The sequence below is a fragment of the Orycteropus afer genome, unplaced genomic scaffold (genome assembly GCF_000298275.1).
Source record: "Orycteropus afer afer isolate SDZICR_OR568_19922 unplaced genomic scaffold, OryAfe1.0 scaffold00010, whole genome shotgun sequence".
Lineage (NCBI taxonomy): Eukaryota > Metazoa > Chordata > Mammalia > Tubulidentata > Orycteropodidae > Orycteropus > Orycteropus afer.
The window spans coordinates 618,365-638,255 of record NW_006921597.1 but is presented as its reverse complement, the minus strand read 5'-3'; the positions used below and the strand labels follow the sequence as shown (position 1 = coordinate 638,255).

Here is a 19,891-nt window from a genome sequence, read left to right as displayed (position 1 = left end):
AATCTTTCCCTACCACCCCACTGTAGTCCTTGCTACCTCTTTCCCCTACTTTTCCTGCCTCAGTTCCCACATAAGGCTGATGCTTCTGGAAGGCTTCTAAAGAGTTGGTAAGTAAAGAAAGGCAATTTTTTTTTTCACCACACCACTGCTTTCTGACACAGCATAACCCAACAGAGGGCAGGCTGAGAGAAGGAAGGGAAAGGGATCAATGTGCAGGCCCAGGGAACCTTAATTCCAGGTTTTGAAGGAACTCACTGCCTCACTCTCACCTAGCAGTCTGGGTGGTGAAGGAGCATGAAGGGGAGGATACCCAGAGGAAGTACCCCCCAAAACACACATTTTTTTCAGTTTAAGAAGGAACTAGAGGAAAGAAACCACTTCAGAGTATTCCTTCCTCCCTTTCCCAGGAATAATACTTTTCATTCCCCTCTGTGACCCAGAACACAGACCACGTTAAAATAAACCCTCACATCTAGACAGACATATGGTCTGACACATGAAAGAATATTTTAGATTGTACATCTTGAAGAAAATCCAGATCTCTCCATTTCTCCTTCTCCTTAAAAAAGGTCATGGACTCAGGATTCCCAAGACAGAGAAAAAAGATTAAAGTTGTGTCTGTAGGAGAAAGATTTGAAGAAGAGAAAAAGAAGAGTGTCAATTCCTGTTTTCACTGAAGGATGTTTTTCAAACTGTGAGTCTTCATCCACTGTTGTTGTTGTTGTTGTTGTTGTTGTTGTTGTTATATGCCGTCGAGTCAGACCCGACTCATAGTGACCCCTCCTTGGGTTTCTGAGGCAGTATCACAACAGAAGTAGATTGTCCAACCTTCCTTCCAAGGAGTGGCTGGTGGGTTTGAACTGCCAGCCCTCTGGTTTGCAGTCAAGTGCCTTAGGCACTATGCTACCATAACTCCTATCCACTAGAGGATGGATTAAGATCAATTTTTTTTTCTTTTTTATAGAACAGAATGGAAATAGTTAGGGTATTATTTCATATATGTACACATAGGATTAAGATATATTTTTTACTATGGACCATAATTAAAGTATGAAAGCTGTTAACTTATGGGACCATTTGTGATTTAAAAAAGAAAGAGGTTCCTTCCCACCCATCTTCTCCAGACAAAACAATGACACCCAGCACCATCCTGCCTCCTGCTTTATTTTCCAGAGATCTTCCATCCCCATCTCCTCTGGTCCCATTCATGCTGATTCCAGAGTCCATGTTCTCAGGTCTGGGCTCCTCAATGTCAAGTGAAGCCTTGCCAACACCACGGCTAGTGGCCAACCCACAACCTACCACAGCCTGATGGAGCCTCTGGCAACCAGGGATGCTCTTGTTCCCTGAAAGAAGAAATTCAAGGGTGAAATGGACATACTTCCAGCCTCTGTCTTCTCCCACCCATGCCATGATGCTAAAGGGCCCCTCATCTATCTTGATGGAGAAAAACAGCCACCTGCAGAGTGGAAAAAAGAATGCAGGATGACTGTTGTTTGAATGAAAAGCATGGAAGTGGTATTCTTGAATTTGTAGCGTTCCACTCAAGGGAACATTTTTATCCTACTATCCTACCATCATTTCTCTTTCACTGGCATCTCCCTACCCCAGGCCTTAGGAGAGTCACCTAACCCCTCTTTTCAGTCTCTGTTTCCATAAGTGAGCCCTCTTCAGTCTACCTGCTCACTTCTTCCTGACTCCACTCAGTGATTTCCCATGGACCTCACGTCACATGCTCAATGCCTCACAGTACTCCTGAGTGTCAGCCACTCACAGGGGTAAAAGGAGAGATAAAAGGAGACTCCAATCCCCTTCCTGCCTTCTTTCCCAAGTCCTTTCTCCCAAGCTCCTTCCCTCATCACCTTCAACCTACAACTCACAACAGAGAAATCCTGTACCTCATAGGGCCCGGGCTGCCTTATTCCTCCTGCGTGCTGAGGATTCGCAGTAGGATATTGTATACATCCTGTTCCATGTAGCCCTGTAGGTGGCAGGAAGGAAATAAAAGAAGGTGAAGAACAGAGAATAGGGATTCAGGCAAGGAGAGATTCTGTGGTATCAGGGAATAATATTTACTATGTGCCCTAACTTATAGTATTTAACTTCTCCTTGGTTGTTTCCTTATCTTTACAAGGAAGCTTAATGATGTCTCCTTTCCAGATTCCTATGAGGGTTACAAGCATAATATGAAGCAAAGCACCTGGTACAGAACAGGCATTTGATTCTTTGTGATTACCATTATTATGAAGAAAGGGGCAATTCCTTCACCTCTCCTTCCTTGGCAAAGGATAAGTTTTGCTCAGGAAAAAAACTGAAAAAGAGTTAAGGGGAAAGAAAAAGACCTTCCAATAGATCAGGATATTGAAAGGCAGGGGCAAGCACCTCTTCTCCAACATGTTCATGTACAGTTTCTCTTGAGATCCAGCCACCTACACTGGGACATCCAAAGTCCAGCTCTGTAATAAATGGTAACTATGTCCAGATAAGGGAAGGGACCCCAAATGCAATACCCCTAGGCCAGCACTCTATCTCTGCCTTCCTCAAAACTCCCCCATGCTCACCCGAGCAGCATTCAGTAGATGATTCCTATAGATGGAGATGATCTCTTCGTGGTTCTTCTGGGAATCCTGGAAGGGAGCATCAATGGGAGGTCATGTGCTTACATTTCCCACAATTACCCAGATCCCACAAGCATGAGGAATGCTGAGGTGAGGACTAGTAAGGAGAGCCCAGATAGACTCCGTGGTTCGTCACTAGTGCAGCCTGGTCCACTGCCTGGCTAACCCACCATCATCAAGTGGATTCCAACTTATAGTGACTCCCACTGGGTTTCCAAGACTGTAAATCTTTATGGAAGTAGATTGCCTCATCTGCCACCTACAGAACCCCTGGTGGGTTTGAACCACTGACCTTCTGGTTAGCAGCCAAATGTCTTACCCACTGTGCCACCAGAGCTCCTTTTACTACCTGGTTAGCCCTCTGTAATTTCCAGAATCTCTCCCACATACACATCATCACCACCACTGTCCACCTCTTTCTCTCTCAGCATCCATTTCCTTGAGGGCCAGAGCATACCTGCAGCTGTAGGGCAAGGTGAGCATTTTCTCCACGAACTGCTAGGACCTCCTCGGAAAGCTGCTCCAGCTTCTTCAACAGTTCCTTGATCTGAGGCCAAAAGGAAAGAAAGGGAACAATGAGACCCAAGTTATTTCTAATCCCAAATCCCACCTTTACTCAGGGTTATAGTCAGCTTCCTTTGATACTTTTACATGCATTATTATTTTAATACTCCAAACAACTATCTGAGGCAAATTTTATTATACATATTTTGTAGATAAGCAACCTGAGTTAAATAATTTGTCAAAATCATACAGCTAATAAGTGATGACAGCATTATATGAACCAAGATCTCTTTGCCTCCAGGGTCCATGTTCTTAACTTTAGACTGGCTCCTCATCTATCTCTGGCTGGGATAGGTATCTATCATAGTACATAATACTGATGGAAATGTTTGCTGCTAGAAATCTTTTGATAGATAGAACTCACTCTGAGGGAAATGGACATGAGCTCATGTGGTTTGTGAGACTGATCCACAAATGCAGTTAATGGTAACCAGCAGCCATAGCAACAGTGGTAGTAGGAATGATAATAATACCAAACCCACTGCTGTTGAATTGATTCCAACTCATAGCAATACTATAGAACAGGGTAGGATTGCCCTATAGGGTTTCCGAGGCTACATATACATTCTTACAGAAGCAGACTGCCATATCTTTCTCCCACAGAGCTGCTGATGGGTTTGGCTGGTGGGTTTCAACCTCCGACCTTTACAGTCAGCAACCAAGCTTTTAATTACTGTGCCACCAGGGTTCCTAATCCCCACGACTACCCTATTATTATCCCCATTTTAAAGATGAGAAAACTGAGGCTTAGGGGGTGTTAAATAACCTGTCCAAGATTGGACAATCAGTAACTTTTGAAACTGAAATTCAATTTCAGATCATCTCAGTCTAGGGACCACATTCCTAACCACTATACTATATTTTCTCTTGCCCATACATATACTTTCATCTTCTCCTGCAACTCCTTTTAGCACAAAATTCCTCCTTTCTGTAATTAACCCACACACACACTGATTCCTATCCTATATAACGTTCTTTCTATTTTTATTCACTCTACGCTAGGTAAAACTTACACTTATGTTTTTTAATATTCTACATTTGATCATGCATACGTATTTTAATAAGCGCTCTGAATTCATTCATTTCACAGATAGTTCTTGAATTACTAAATTTAATTTTAAGTTGATTATTTGGAATTCATAAACCTTGTCTCTCAGAAACTGAGCTTGAAATAGATTCACATTCACTTTTAGAGCAATCCTTAGGGAACTCAGGTATCTATCATAGTAGATAATGCTGATGGAAATGTTTGCTACTGGAAATCCTTTGATAGATAGAACTCAGTCTGAGGTGGCAGGAGAAGAGAGGACCCTAGTAGCCCAGTCTATTCTTCTGACCCATCATTAGTCCCTGAGTCACCGCCTCAGAAACTCAGCAAAACCACACAACCCATCATACTATTAGATCTCTTCCAAGGAAAATGCACTGTTGAAGTAGACATGCTAGAAACTATAATGCTCCACAGGTGGTACCTCTGACCACACTGTTTCTGAGCCCTGAGTCCCAGAATTTAGTACCCAGGTCCTTTCTTTCTTCTATTTCTACCTTACTTCATCTCCAGTCTCAACCCTCAACCTCTCAGACCCAGGAGAACATAGTGTTGTCTCTGCAAATGATTGGTGCTCTCTTTGGTATATTAATCTGACTAACCAATAGGTGGGTTCAAAATGTGGACCCTCAAACACACAGAGAACTTTCCCTAATACTCTCCCGGCTGCCTCATCTGCTCACCTTGGCCTCCTTGTCCCGGCAAGCCTCGATGAGATGCTCCATCTTCTCCTTCATCAGCTCCGCCGTCTTCTCAAACTGCTCCGAGCGTGCACGCACCTCGCTGGCCTGGCGCTCCTGCTCAGCCGCCCGTGCAGCCAGGTCCCCGCTCCTGCGGCGCTCCTCGGCCACTGCCTCCCTGAGTCGAGCCATCTCCCGGCAGGCTGTGTTATACTTTTCCAGTAGGGCCTTTAGCTCCTGCCCCCAAGCCTGGGCCTGAGCTACCAGTGAGCCCCGCGTCTTCTCGTGCTGCCGCAGGCTGGCTGCCTCCCGTGCCCTCAGCTCGGCCACTTCCTCGGTGGCCTGGTAGAGCAGCTGCTTCAGCTTCCCGATCTCCTGGCTTTTCCCGCTCATTGTGGCCTGAACGGCCCGCAGCTCCTCCTCCAGTTTTCCCAGGTCTTGCTCCAGAGCGGCCACTTGGGGGGATGCTAGGACCTTTGAGGAGGTCTCTGGTTCCCCACGTAGGAACAAGGTCCCTTGCAGTTGCTGGTTTTCCTCCTCCAGCCGAGCCAGCTTCTGCTGTGCCTTGCGGTGCCTGTCCACGAGAGTGCGGATGCAGGCCTGCAGCTCCTCCAGGGGCTCGTCTGCTAAGCTCCGGGCACCTCCCTTGCCCACTAGGTCTGGGGGCAGGCAGTCCCACAACCCACGGAGGCCACTGCTCTGCAAGGCTAGGCGCTTCCGCAACTTTTCTGTGGCCTCCTTCTCCATGGCCAGTTCATCTGTCAGCAGCCCCACACTCCGCCGCAACTGCTGTAGCTGGCCCTGAGCCTCGGGCTTGGGCACAAACTCGCGCTGTAGCCGCTGGCTCAGGGACTGCAGCTCGCCCTGCAACCGCTGACGCTCCCGCCCCAGTTCCCCCAGTTCCTCCAGTAAGTTACTGTTGCTCAGTCTCAGTGCTGACACCTCCTTCTCCAGCTGTCCCTTTGGCAGGCCTCCTACTGGGGTCTGCTCCCCTCTAGGAGCTCCTAGAGGCTCCCCTCTGGCCCCAGTGGCTTTTTTCTCCTTCCCCTCATTCTCTTTGGTGATAGTTCCTGAGGTTGCCTTTGGGGCTCCCTCTTTGGTCTCCTGATCAGGGGCCTCAGGTTTCACCTGTAGTCCTGCCTTAGCTCTATCCAGCCTCACCAGCACCTGCTCCAACCTGGCCTCCATCTTCTCCCAGGCAGCTGCTGCAGCCTCAGCGCGGGGAGTCCCCAAGGCTCCCTCCAGCACGGGTCTTGACAAAGCCCCCCGGGCAGCATCCTTTTCCCGCCACACTGCAGCCAGCTCCTCCCTTAGTTGCAGCAGGAGCTGGTTCATGGCTGCTGGGCCCACTGGTTCGGCCACTGTACCTCCTGGTTCAGCCCCTGCGGCCTGGGGCCTCTCCTTCTCACCAGATCGAAGTTGGTCAGTGTGATCAGGATCAAGGGCCTGCTCCCCAATGGTGGTTACTTGCTGTCCTGTGGCCTTCCCAATGGTCTCAGACCTTAGGTTCTGCAGTAGCTCCTGTTCTGGTTGAGATTGTTCACGGTTTTCACACTGGATTTCTCTAGGGGCTGAATCCTGGGCCTTCTCAGGAGTTAATATTGGGTTTGCTGTGGCTACTTGCTGTTGCTTCTTTAGCTCTTGTATGCGCTCAGCCAATAGGTCTAGGGGACACCCCTGCTCCATGCCATCCCCTCCAGGCCGGAGACTAGAGCCTTGCCCTCCCAGCACTCGAGGCTCTTGGGACAAGAGGAGCCCCAGCTCCTGCACCTGCTCTCGAATCTGGTTCTCCAGGCCCGAGTAGGCTGCAGCTTGAGCCTTACACTCATCTGTCTTTTGCACCAGCTCCTGCTCCAACTGAGACACTTTCTTCTGCTCCTCTTCATACTTCCACCTCCATTCCTCTGAACATGGATCTTCATCTTCCTCTTCTTCCTGCTCCTCCTCGGGCTCTGCTCTCCATAGGCTCTTAGGTGGAGAGCCCACCTGGGGCTCAGATGGAGAGGCCTAGATAGAAATCAGAGTAATGAGCTGAAGCCATGCAGCTAGCTGAGCCTAGAAGAGGAGGATCTTTCTTCTCTTTAATCGTCTTGCTATCCCAGGGCCCACTGCCTGGGAAATGTCCCAGTGGGATAGCTTGGGGTGGGTCAGAAGTGAAAAGGGAAGTGCTTAGGGTCTTACCTGGGATGCATGATCTGGGTGTTGAACTAGCACCTGACCTACAAGAAAATATATGGGGAAAATGAGAGAGGAGCTATATCCTGTGTTATGGGTTTTCTGGCCTAAACATGTCTTCAGAGTTACTCAGTATCATACTCCTCACCACAAATGACTTCCTGGTGTCAAGGGCTACCCATGTTCAATGGGCCCCTAACTGTCCAGAAACTTTGGTTTCCTGTCCCAGAGACAGGCCAGCTCATTCATTTCTTTTCATTCATTTATTTTTGGGGCACCTATTATGTGCCAGGTGGAAGCAAGACAGGGCAATCTACTTCCATAAAGATTTATTGCCTCCAAAACCCAGTGGGGGTCACTATGAGTTGGAATCAACTCAATGGCAGTGGGTTTGGTTTGGTTATTTTGTGCCGGGTACTGGTAATGGGCACTGGGACCTCAATGGTAAGCAAAATAGAAATGGTCTGTGATCTGAGTAGTTTCCAATCTAGTAGAGCAAAGAGAGATTGGCCAGCAAATCACTCAAATAGATGTAAAATTACAACTAATAAATACTAACAGAAGCACCACCCAGAGCCACCCTCCGTGAGAGACAAAGCTGTATTAAGGAATTTTGTGACTATGCCTTTGGGAATTTGGGATCATCTCATAACAGCAGCACTAAATAAGTAAACTCTCAACTAAGGTGACAACTATTTGTCATCTAAAATTTTTCCATGGGAACAAATGGGATTCCAAGAAACTTCTTTGAGTCTAAGGCTATAGCAGAGAAACTTGAAGAAGTTACAAAAGGGAATCGGCTTTACCTCCCCGCCGTCGCCGGTTCACAGCCTGCCGTAACAGTCTCCATAGTGCCTTGTCCTGAGTGTGCAGAGCATAGTGCAAGGCATCATGCCCCACGCTGTCCACTGTCCCTGCATCTGCTCCGTGGCTCAGGAGGAGCTCAGCCACTTCAGCGCTGCCTTTCTCACAGGCCAAGATCAAAGCCGATCTGTGGGTTAGGACAAATCTGAGCTTTCTCCATGGAATCCAGGAATCCATGTTCCAAAAATTCCACTCAGTCAGGCTTACTTAGTGGGATCAGAACAAGAGACTATCAATGACAAAGCATTAGATGAGACCAAAACGTTCAAAAAGTTCCTTGGAGCCACAGCAGTCAAGGAAGCATGGGAGCAACTGGAAAGCCTCTATTTTTTTTTTTTTATATTTATTTTATTTTGATTTGGGTGAAGATTTACAGAGTAAATACACTTTTCATACAGCAGTTCACATATACTTTGTCTCATGTCATTGACCAAAATTTACAATGCAACAGCTCCCCTCCCACTTCCTCCCCATAGTTACCTCTTCCCAGTGTCCATCCCTCCTTACTCTTCTGCACCCTGAGCTATCTCCCTGTGCATAAGCAGCCCTTCCTTCTCCCATGATTGTTCTCTTCATGGCATGTGTCTACTTGAGGTAAATGTTTAACTCACATGCCTGTACTTTGTTTGGCTGGAAACCACAGGTGTGGGTTCAATTCCAGACCTGAAGGGCAGCTAGGGGCCGTAGTCTCAGTGGTTACACCAGGCTCTATTGGACCAGCAAACCTGGTCCCCACCTTCTTCTTTTTTTTTTTTTTTTTGCCTCCAAATGATTTTGAGTTTTGTTCCACATTGTTCTCCCTCTCTATGCAGGATCTCCTACATCCCTTCCAAGTGGATGACAGTGGTAGCTGGGCACCATCTAATTCTTCTGGTCTCATAGTTGTACAGGTTGCAGATTGGATGGTGTACCAGTCACTAGGACTGACTGTTTCCATTAATTTTGGTTTTCTTCTTTCTTCTTGATGAGGAGAGACCCGTTGTTGTATCTAGATGGCAGCTTGCTAGCTTTTAAAATCCCAGTCACTACTCGCCAAAGTAGGAGGTGGAACAATGTTTTGTATAGTATGTTATGCCAATTGAGCTTGGTGTCCCCTGCGGAAAGTCTCTATTTTTATCTGTTTTATGAATTAAAGTTCTGCATATATTTTTTGTTTGTTTGTTTTTAAAGGATTCCGTTGCTTAGAAGATAGTTAGAAAACCAGTAAATTAAGTCAATGGGTCCAGAGATATCAATTTTATTTCTGGCGTTATATCTATGCTAGAAGAATGGTAATGGCAACAATAACAACTGAAGAGTACAGTATAAGGAAAACTTCTTCCACTCCCCAAGAAGAAAATAGAAAAACAGCAGGCAGAGCCCTTCTGAATCACCACTAGGAAGGAAAGAAGCGCCCAAGATCACAGAAATCAACACACCTTCCTCCTTAAAACACACACACACACTTTCCCCAATGCTCCTGTCTAAACTGATCAACATCTGGAAATTGGTAAGGGAAGATGGGGGTGCTCACTTGTCATCCTTGTCTGTGACGTTAACTCGGGCACCTCTCTGCAGCAGCTGGGAGCAGATAGCTGCATGACCACCCAGCGATGCAATCATCAGGGGCGTCCGTCCATCCTGCACAGATTGTAGGAAGGGGGTTTATGAAAAACCATGGAGACCCAGGACTTGACACGGTCCTACCAATTCCCCTTTCCTCACACCTCTCCAGAAATAAGGCCAGAGCCTGGGGCTAAATGCTCCCTTTCAGAGGATTAGGAGCCCCCCCAGAACAAGACCTGGCAGGCCCTCTGTGAGGAAGAAAAGGAGATTGGAAGAAGGAAGAGGAGGGGGTGGTGCTGTCCAGCCCCTGGTCATGGAACTTGGCCAATCAGGCCCAGAGAGAGCAGCAGCCTCCCTGTACAGAGCACTACCCAGCTGCCTATTTGATACTTACATTATCCAGAACGTCCAGGAAGGCTTCATGGTCACAAAGCAGAAGCACGCTTGAGGCACAACCAGAGGAGGCTGGGAAGGGTTGAGGGATGGTTAGTTTAAGGTGGAAGCAGGAAAGATACCTGCTCAGACTATGAATCAGCATCCCCTCTGACCATTTCAGCAGTCAACTCTGGCCTGCCCTTCCTACCACATGTCATCATCCCTTTCTCCTTCCCACTCTACTGCCCCTGCAGCCCTCTTGCAGCCAGTCCCTTGGTACACACCTGCCCAGTGCAATGGACTGCGGTTTTCTGCATCTACAGCATCTTCATTGGCACCATGCTGCAAATAGTCACAAGGGAAGGAGCATGGAGCTTGGTATTAACATCCCCATCCTACACAGCCTGTTGGGTCATCAACTTCCATGTGATGTGGGGAGTGGTAGAAGGACCATGACACTTGGGAATGCCAACTATGAGACAAGTCTAGTCAATTCCCTGCAGATTACAGGCAGCCTTATATTTTAGCCCTAGTTCCTAAACCTGGGGCCTAAGAAAAATTAGACTATAAATAAATAAATGTTACGGAAAATAACACTTGAGTCCATGGCTGGTACTGTAGGATCATAACTGGGGACTCTTGGAAACGGCTGGGAAGAACAAAAGCAGGATAATCATTTCCCCAGTGGCCTATTGGAGTAGTCTATGCCTTCTTAGGGAGCTCTGGTAGCATAGTGCCTAAAGGCACTTGACTGCTAACCAGAAGGTTGGCGGTTCAAATCCACCAGCCACTCCTCAAATGGAAGGTTGGGCAATCTACTTCCATAGTGATACTGCCTCGGAAACCCAAGGAGGGGTCACTATGAGTCGGGGCCGACTTGACACCACACAACAACAACATGCCTTCTTACTTTTGAGGATTTAGTTTTTAAGTTGTCCACATATCATTTCACATGTATATTTCTCCTCTGTGCTTCTAGATAATAAACTCTTCAAAAGCAGACTGTAGGGCTTTGGTTTAATTTGAATAACTCTGTCCTCCTTCCAAGGAGCTCTGGTGGCATAATGGTTAACACATTCAGCTGCTACCCTTAAAGTTGGCAATTTGAACCTACCTGCCTCTCCCTGGTAGAAAGATGAGGTAGTCTGCTTCCATAAAGATTTACAGCCTTGGAAACCCTATTGGGGGCAGTTCTACTCTGTTATACAGGATCACTATGAGTCGAACTTGGCTCTCTGGTAGTCGGTTTGGTTTGGTTTTGGCCCTCCTTCCAGAGATCAAGGGTGGTAAAAACAGTTAAGGGCACAATTACCAGCTGAAAGATTGGCAGTGCAAAGCTGACCCAGAGATGCCTTGGAAGGTGGCTGGCAACCTGCTTCCAAAAGGTCACAGCCTTGAAAACTCTATGGAGTAGTTCTACTCTGCACACATGGGGTCACCACGAGTTGGAATCAACTCCCTGGCAACTAACAACAGCCCTCCTTCCACCTGCCCATCATCATGGCAGTTGGTGTCTACAGTAGCTCTGCAAATGGTGACGCTCAATATATGCATATTGACTGACTGCCAGATAGGCCCTGGCAACTCTGCTCTGTGGCCTGCCCTTAAAGGCAGTATTGAAATTGGTGCCTGGAACACAACCAAAAAAAAAAACAACAAAACAAATGCATTGCCATTGGGTGAAATCCGACTCACAGCAACCCTTCCTTGGGTTTCTGAGGCAGTATCACTACAGAAGTAGCTTGCCCAACCTTCCTTCCGGGGAGTGGCTGGTGGATTTGAACCACCAGCCTTCTGGTTACCAGTCAAATGCCTTAGGCGCTACGTAGGTGTTAAATAAAGGTTCATGAATAAATTATTACCAGCCCATTTACTGGGGGTGAGAGGGGCACATTTGGCCAAATATTGCTTATAACTACAAGACAAGGTAGGGAGACTCTGGTCCATGTCTTCCCTTCACAGGAGTGGTATCAAGGGGTTGCTCTTACTTGCAGCAGGACCTTAACACACTGGGGCTGGCAGGAGATGGTGGCCAAGTGTAGGGCGGTGCTTCCTGAAAAGAGACAGTGGGAGAGAAGGAGGGTGGGTGGCCCCATGCATACTTATGACTCACAGGGAAGGAAGGCAAGAGACGCACAGATAATCAGAGGGAGATTAGAGAGAGAAACTCTCTGCCACATGGGGCCAGAAAATCCTGTTCCCCGAATGCCTGGTACCTATGGTGAAGGTGGGAGTGGGGGTGGGGTAAAGGGTGGGGTGCGCCCTACTTGCAGGGAAGGGAACCCCTGGAGGGATGCTAACCAACCGGGACTTACTGAGGGGATAAGCAGGGGGCCATAGTTAAAACCTCCAGCAGGGCCCAGCAATGGCCCCTACTGCTGATACAAAGGGAGAAGCAAGCAGAGTACTCTGCTGCTCGTCTCACTCACCGTCCTCATTCTTGCTGTTGATGTCGGCCCCATTTGCAAGCAGTATAGTCAGACACTCTGTCAGGCCTTTAGAGGCTGCCAGATGAAACCTGCCAGAATCGGGGCCGAGACACAGAAGGATGAAGGGTCCAGGGGATGAGGAGTGGGAGAATCCTAATCAGTTCTTCCTGCCATGTTCTCCCAACCCAAAGCCAGTCCCAAATGCAGAGAGTCTGACTTCTGATAAAGTCAGAGGAAGCTAGAGGTGAAGACAGAAATAAGAACTGCAGGTCTTAAGGAATCTCAGACTATAGCAGGAATGTCCAGGGAACACATAATTTATCTGCTCTCTGAGCACAGGACCCTCAACAGAGCTGGAAGTGCCATGGAAAGAGCTACTCAGAGCAGAGCAGAAAGCTGGACATTTGAAGGCTGACTTGGGCAGAGATAAGAGATAACACCACTCCCTCTAGCCATGTGCCTCCCATGGCTACTATTTCATTCCTAATTTCCCAAGCATACACACCCTCCTATTTGTGAAATGAAGAAATACTAGTCTTTATTTAATGTATGTATTAGTTTACTGTTTGTTTAGTGGGCTTTATGTCCTTGTTAGGCCAGTATTAGGAGATGGATGGAAGTCAGGGCCAGTATCTTCTTCCTTCATTTTGCATAGCACTTGATACACAGCAGATTTATTGATATGTTTGTTAATTAAGACAACAAAAGGGGCTCCTCTGAAGTTGTAGGTATTCCCTGGTCCTACATCATATTGAAGTTTGGGGATTGAAAGGGAACCACATACCAGGGGTGGGGTCAGGAGGACTTACTTACGGGGACTGGCCATTTGAGTTTAGCTTGGTGGGTCGGGCTGACTTCCTGGAGGCCAGGGCAGCCACACGCCCCACGTCCCCCCGCTGTACTGCCTCCAGCAGCTTCTGATCATGGCGGTTCCATCTCTCCACCTGGTCCAGAACCACAAATTGTGTGAATACGAGGGGTAAGAATAGAACGGAGAAAGACAAGGAGATGGTCAGGATGCCACACAAAGGAAAAAGACATCCTTCAAAGTTCCTTAAGTAACTCAGCACAGATCATTTAGTCCTTCTTGTTGTTGTTGTTATGTGCCGTCAAGTCGGACCCGACTCATAGCGACCCCTCCCTGGGTTTCCGAGGCAGTATCACTACGGAAGTAGATTGCCCCATCTTCCTTCCGAGGAGTGGCTGGTAGGTTTGAACCGCCAGCCCTCTGGTTAGCAGTCAAGTGCCTTAGCCACTATGCTACCAGAGCTCCCTAGTTCTTCTTAGGTGGACCAATTAAATAGTCACCAAGATAGGCCACCAAGAACTATTGTCAGTTATCGTCAACTCTGGGCCAAAAAATGTGCCTGGATGACTAAATAAAAACCATTGATGAGTGTTGAATGCATAGTATTTCAAGTTTCTTTTTATCATCATTATGATTATGATGATTGGTGTTGGTTAGATGCCCAACTGCAGAGCAATCCTAACCATGACTCCTCTTCCTTTTGCTCTCTAGGTCTCCTGCACCAAGTGGAACCAACCTGACCACTCTGGGCTTTCATTGCCTCTCACCTCCCCATGCTGCTCTGCTTTCTGTCCTCGGTTATTGCAGCCTAAAAATCCTATGAGGCAGTTCTACTTTGTCACATGGGGTCATTGTGAGTCTCAGTTGATTTGATGGCACCCAACAGCAACAATTTGAGAACTAAGCCAAAGCACCTAGTTTCAGGTCACAGCCAGGAGGCCATACCTAGCTATACCACCTCTTCCTATTGGCTTTGGGCCCCAGAACTGGCAGAGGGAGCACAGAGTTTCTGTTTTCCTACCTCATATACTGTGCTCCTTAAGGCACTCTGCTGGCGCAGCACCTAAGGCATTTAACTGATAACCAGAAGGTCGGCAGTTCAAACCCATCAGCTACTCCATGGAAAGAAGGCTGGGCAATCTACTTCTATAAAGATTTACTGCCTTGAAAACCCAATGAGAGTCACTATGAGTTGAACAGATTCAATGGCAGTGGGTTTGGTTTTGGTTTTTTATTCCAAGCTCTTTAGCTAATCTCCCTTCTCCATTCATGACAACAACAGAAAGCAAAGGTAGGACCCTGGCTATTCTTGAGGAGGCAGCAAGACGCAGCTCCTTTCTCTCCTCTCCCCTCTCCTCCCTCCTAGTTTCCCTGGCAGGGAACAGCTGTCCCAGGTGACAACCACACCTGGGCTGCATTGTTCTATCATTCTGGCTTGAATTTTGTTGGCAGTGGGGTAATTAGAATAATTGAAGTACTACAGGGCATGAAAGAGCTGTGTGAAAACACCCAGGGCTGAAAGCACAGGAAAGCCTGGTTTGGCCCTAAGAAGAGCAAAGAGAGGAAGAAGAGATGCAAAGATCTGTGGTCGGGTGAAAGGGTCCTACATGAATATTTCGTCAGCTGGCCTAGGTTCAGGGCCTGGTTGAGCTACTTTCTCAGCTCTGTGACCTAGAGTACCACTAAACACCTCTAGCCTACTTCCTCCTCTATAAAATGTGGGTAATAATAAGTACCTCATCATGTTGTATTAAATGAGCTAATGTATATATAAAATCTCTTTGTAAACTAGAAAGAGCCTTACAAATGTATGGCATCCTTATAACAAAACAGGAAGTGGTAAGGGATTGGTAGCACATATCGCATCTTATGAGATGTGATCCTAACAAGAAAGAGGCCATGGGAGGAGGTGGAGAAAAGTAGGGTCTATGGAAGCCCAATAACTCATTTCCAAATACTGTTTATATAACCAGGGCAAATTAATCATCAACAGGAAAGAGTGTAATTGCCTAGACCATAAAGTTATCCAATGCAAACGGATTCTGAGGTCATACTCCTGTACAGCACTTGTAATTTCCCATAATCCTTCCAAGTGCTATTTCAATTAGCCTCTCAACATCCCTAGAAAGTAGTTAGGGATGATATTATCTATATGACAGAAGTTGAAGCACACTGAGGTGAGATAACTGTCCAGAGTCATACTACAAAATAGTGGTAAAACTGGGATTAGAACCCAGGCCATTTGACATCCAATCCCAGTTCTCACCATGGCACTACACTATTACAGAGTTATGGAAGAAATTAGTTAATTTCTAGATAAACGGTCTAAGACTGCCTTCAGGGCAAATTCACCTACCCTCAGACGCTACTCCCTGCTGGGAGAATAGTCTCCAAACAAATTAATTCTCAAAGGACAAAATAAGCAAAATGACTGCACATTACAACAGACTCTGAGATGTAAGAACACACTATTCAATACCCTGGGGGGCGAGTTTACCCCCAGAAAAAGCAGACAGCTAGAACTACACTTCCATCTCATGGCATGGCTATCAGCTGAGCTTGACTTGAAGTTTTTTGTTTAAAATCCTGACTCTACCACTTTCTATCCCTGCCCAAATTTCAAGTAACAACCTTTCTAAGGAGCCCTGGTGGTACAGTGGTTAAGTGCTTGGCTGCTAACTGAAGCTTGGCAGTTGGAACCCTTCAGCTGCTCTTCAAGAGAAAGATGGCAGTCTGCTTCTGTGGGGGTTATATTTGTGTGTCAACAAAGCACTTAGCATAGTGTCTTCACATAGTAGGTGACAGTAAATGTTAACTCCAATCGTCATTCTTCCTTGTCTTGCCGAACACATTTTGGGTGTCCTCGAGCTCAGAATTCCCAGCCAGGGAAGTAGAAGAAAGGGATCTTGTTTATATCGGCCTGTGAATAATCCATCCAATTTGCTTTCTATAATCTCGTTTTTCTAAGAGTTCAGAAAGGATACAAATAGCCAGATCTCTGAAGAGATGGGGTGGTGAACAGAAGGATCGTCCCAAGTTCAAGATTCAGCCTCTGTCTCACCCCAACTCCTTAGAAAGAAGGCACTGGGTTACCATCACAGCCTCAAGGGAGCAATCCCCAAACTAATCAGCACACTTAAAATGAGGGCAAGCTGTGCATTTCTGTGGCCAAGATAAACTTTGTAGAAGTAAATGAGCCTCTCATCTCCAGCTGTGTACGAATTAGCATCCTATCCAAAGGGATGAGTAGAGAAAAGAGTACCAGGTGAACAGCAAGAGGAAGGCTGCCCTGAAAAACCAGGATCTGACTCTCAGTTGTTTTTTCAATGCAATAAATATTCCTTTAAGCTAGTCCAGTGTCAACCATCTAAAGCGATTTCCTGGTCTACTTCCCACATAGGCCAAGTAAGCTAATACATGAGACACTTCAAAAAACATCCTTCAATAGACTAAAATAAAATGGGATTAGAGGAGCTAGTTTTAGTTTATTTGTTGGTTGAACTTCCTATATTCTGGATAACAGATTAATTTTTAAATAATCACTGCTTTTTCAGTCTTTATCTCAGACTGAGGGTACAGGGCTCTGGACCTATGGGTGGGAATAGGGACAGGCAATTTTCCAGCATGACTGGGAAGCCAGATTTGGGGTTTGGCCGAGAAGGCTGTCACTCTACTTCTCTGACAAACGGTCCAAAGTGGTTGGTCACAAAAGGAATGGAAGAATTTACGATTCGAAGTGTGGGGAAGTTTCACGAGGTAAAAATTTGTAGCTGAAAATGTCCTATTTTCAAGTTTTCTGTGATACCTGCCTGAATGAGGAAACCCTACAGCCAGAAAATCAAACCCACTGCCATCAAGTCTATTCCAACTCATAGTGACCCTATAAGACAGGGTTGAACTGCCCTACAGGGTTTCCAAGGATGGTGGATTTGAACTGCTGAACTTTTGGTTAGCAGCTAAATGCCTTAACCATTATGCCACCCGAGCTCCTTCCCTATAGCTCAGGGATTGGAAAATCAGGAAGGATGGACTAGTTTTCTCATTCCTAAGGAACAGAAAGGCTCCACCAAGCTTCTGAAAGGGAGGGAGAATTTGAGTACTTTCAGAAACTAGAGAAGAGCCTACATGAGTAAGAAAATTGTTATGAGGTAAGACAGAGTCCCAGTACCTTCAGCTTCTGGTACCTATCAGTGAATGCCTCTTGACTGGTTGATTAATGTGTGGAAACTAAGTGGAGAAGTAAATGTAAATGGGCCAAGGACAGGCCTCAACAGAGTTCCCACTCTTGCCTCATAGCTCACTTCCAGGCTTCTGTGGAAAAGTGAGCTAAGTGAGCATTTCATGTTTGCTTATGAGGGACACCACTAAGTCAGGTTAAACTAAGCAATATTGCTAGAGTAAGCTGGCTAATTCACTTCTAAATGAACCATAATCCAAACCTCCACAGAAAATTACATCCCAAGGTAGGGGGTGTCTCTTTGTAAGAGATCTTCAGAAAAGGAGAAGCTTACATCCTCCCTCAGCTACCTACCTCTTCTGTACTCTTTCTTGTGTTTTGTTCTGGGAGAGCATGTGGAGTGACTTTGACCGGGAACCCTCAGAGTGAGTCTATCATATTCTCTTCACCTCTCACCATTACCTTTCCCCAACTCATTCCAGGAAGTAGAGAGAACAAGACCTAAACAATTCAGTGAGGGTTTAGGGTGAAGGAAGGTTCTGCAGGAAAGCAGACAGAAGACCCTGACCGGCCCAAGAACCAGTCTGATGACTAGACACCACAGCAAATTGGCTGGGGTGGATTCTGCAGGCAACTCACCCAGTTACTTGGGAAGCGGCCAAGCAACTGTGTGTCCTCTGGCAGCGCCTGTCAGGCTGGCCAGACTGCAAGATTAACCCACAGAAAGCAAGCAGGAGGAGGTCCCAGCAAAAGAGAAAAAATTAGATTGGGTGACCACTGGGCAGAGAAAGGCAGAGGTCAGAGGGGAGAATAGGAGAAGGGAAAAGAGGTTTTCCAATGGGAAAGATGTTCGGAGTGATGTCTGAGGGCCAGCAGTGCTAGTGAGAGAATGGGAGTGGGAGTGCCATGGGGTAGGAAGGGGGCAAGGGCAGGGAAGACTCTGTGAAGAACTGGGGAAAGGCACAGGACTAGAATACTTGTTGGACTGACAGGAAACAGCAAGGATAGGGCCATATGCAAGGGCAAGTTTGCCAGAACAGGGCAAGGCTGGAAGATGGCGCTATGGAGCAGGGTAGGACTAGAGAGGGGATAGAGTGGAGTTGGGAGCTGGGGATGGGACAGATGCTGAGGGTGGTTCAGTACTGGGAGACAGAATAGAAATAAGGGATAAGACCTCGGGGAAGGCATGGGATGCTGGAAACACACCACCAGTTGGAGGTGTAGGAGTTAGGAGGGCAAGAAGGGGCTACGGGAGAGTAGGGGTTAGGAGGCGAGTAAGAGGCTGCAGAGCAGAGTCTTGAGGAAGGCAGGGCTGCCGGGCTGCACTGCGGGAGCGGAAGAGCTGGAAAGACCAATAAAGAAAAAAAGGCGATGGTGTGTTGAGATGGGACTCAGGACTTCGGTTACCACAGGGCTAGAAAACCCAGCCTCATTCCCATCCCTCCAGACATTTGGACACCTACCGACACCTGTGAGCTGGAGCAGGAGAAGATGCGCTTCATGGCCAGAGCCAGGGCCACGGGGGAACGGGGACGCGCGGACAGCGAGGCCACAGGTTCCCAAACCCACCAGACTCAGCTCAGGCTGTAAAAGAAACAGCTGTCAAAAGCAGAGCGGGCCCCGCCCCAGGATCCGCCTCGCCGGGTTAGAAGCGAGAACCCGAAAGCAGGGCTTAATACTCCGCCCCTAGCCCTGTCCCACCCCTGCAGAGGCAAAAAAAAAAAAGCCCGCAGTCCTCGGCTGCTGCAGGGGACTGGCCCCAAACCTTACCCTCCCAAACTGAACCCGCCTCCCATTCGGACCTGCTCAATCAAAGAAGGGCCTGGCGGGCTCCGGCAGAAACTCCTCCCCCGGCCCCGGCCCCCGCCGGCGGGTCCAGGCTGCGGTTCCGCCTCCAACCGTGTCTCAGCCCGCCCATCCAGGAGACACCGCAGGAGGCGGGCTCAGTCCCTGGTCCTCCCAGTCGGCTCCCGTCTAATCAACTGTCGTTTTAACCACTGGTGGATGGGTCGCGTTTATTTTTCCAGGGACCTTTGTTCACTTAGTTACCTCTGCCTCCTTCTCACATTCCCTAGCCAAAAACCCAGGCACAAAAGAGAATGTGAAGGCAGCAGTTTGGAAGCACCAAGGGATTGCGGTGCTGAGCCGAAGACCGCGCGGTTAACGCACCTACCGTGCGCGCCCTGGGGGACAAAACCTGAGGTAAACATCAGGCTCAACTTTCTAACGCAGTTTAGAAAAGAAAGAGTGGGGAGGAGCAGAGAATTTTTATTTTAACTCGCAACTCCTACTCCCCACAAAAAATTGTCTCCACTATCTTCACTGCTCTTTAGATTCAGATGTTCAGCAATTTTTGTCCGAACCATTGCACCAGGCTGATCTGATCTCTCTATTCTCCACCTTGCGGTCAGAGCAGCCCACTAAAATGCATATGAAACTCTACAGGATAAAGTCCAAAGTTCTTAACAGTTTACCAGCTCCTTCAGGAGCTGCTGGAGCCCTGGTGGTACAGTGTTTAAAGCATCCAGCTGCTAACCAAAAGGTCGGAGGTTGGTCCCACCAGCTTCTGGGGGAGAAAGATGAAGCGGTCTGCTTCGGTAAACATTTG

The 19,891-nt window shown here is 47.4% G+C and overlaps 1 protein-coding gene across 1 annotated transcript; it reads right to left on the bottom strand.

Moving 5' to 3' along the window:
- Nucleotides 1-1,918: 1,918 nt before the first annotated feature.
- ANKRD35 (ankyrin repeat domain 35) lies at nucleotides 1,919-18,785 on the bottom strand. Its single transcript, XM_007948268.2, has 13 exons — nucleotides 18,747-18,785; nucleotides 13,112-13,242; nucleotides 12,299-12,387; nucleotides 11,858-11,922; nucleotides 10,154-10,211; nucleotides 9,889-9,959; nucleotides 9,463-9,569; nucleotides 7,892-8,076; nucleotides 7,092-7,129; nucleotides 4,914-6,917; nucleotides 3,076-3,165; nucleotides 2,562-2,627; nucleotides 1,919-1,981 (listed from the first exon to the last, which is right to left on the bottom strand). Exons 1-13 carry the CDS (start codon nucleotides 18,783-18,785, stop codon nucleotides 1,919-1,921), a joined length of 3,006 nt encoding a protein of 1,001 aa, XP_007946459.1.
- Nucleotides 18,786-19,891: the final 1,106 nt, after the last annotated feature.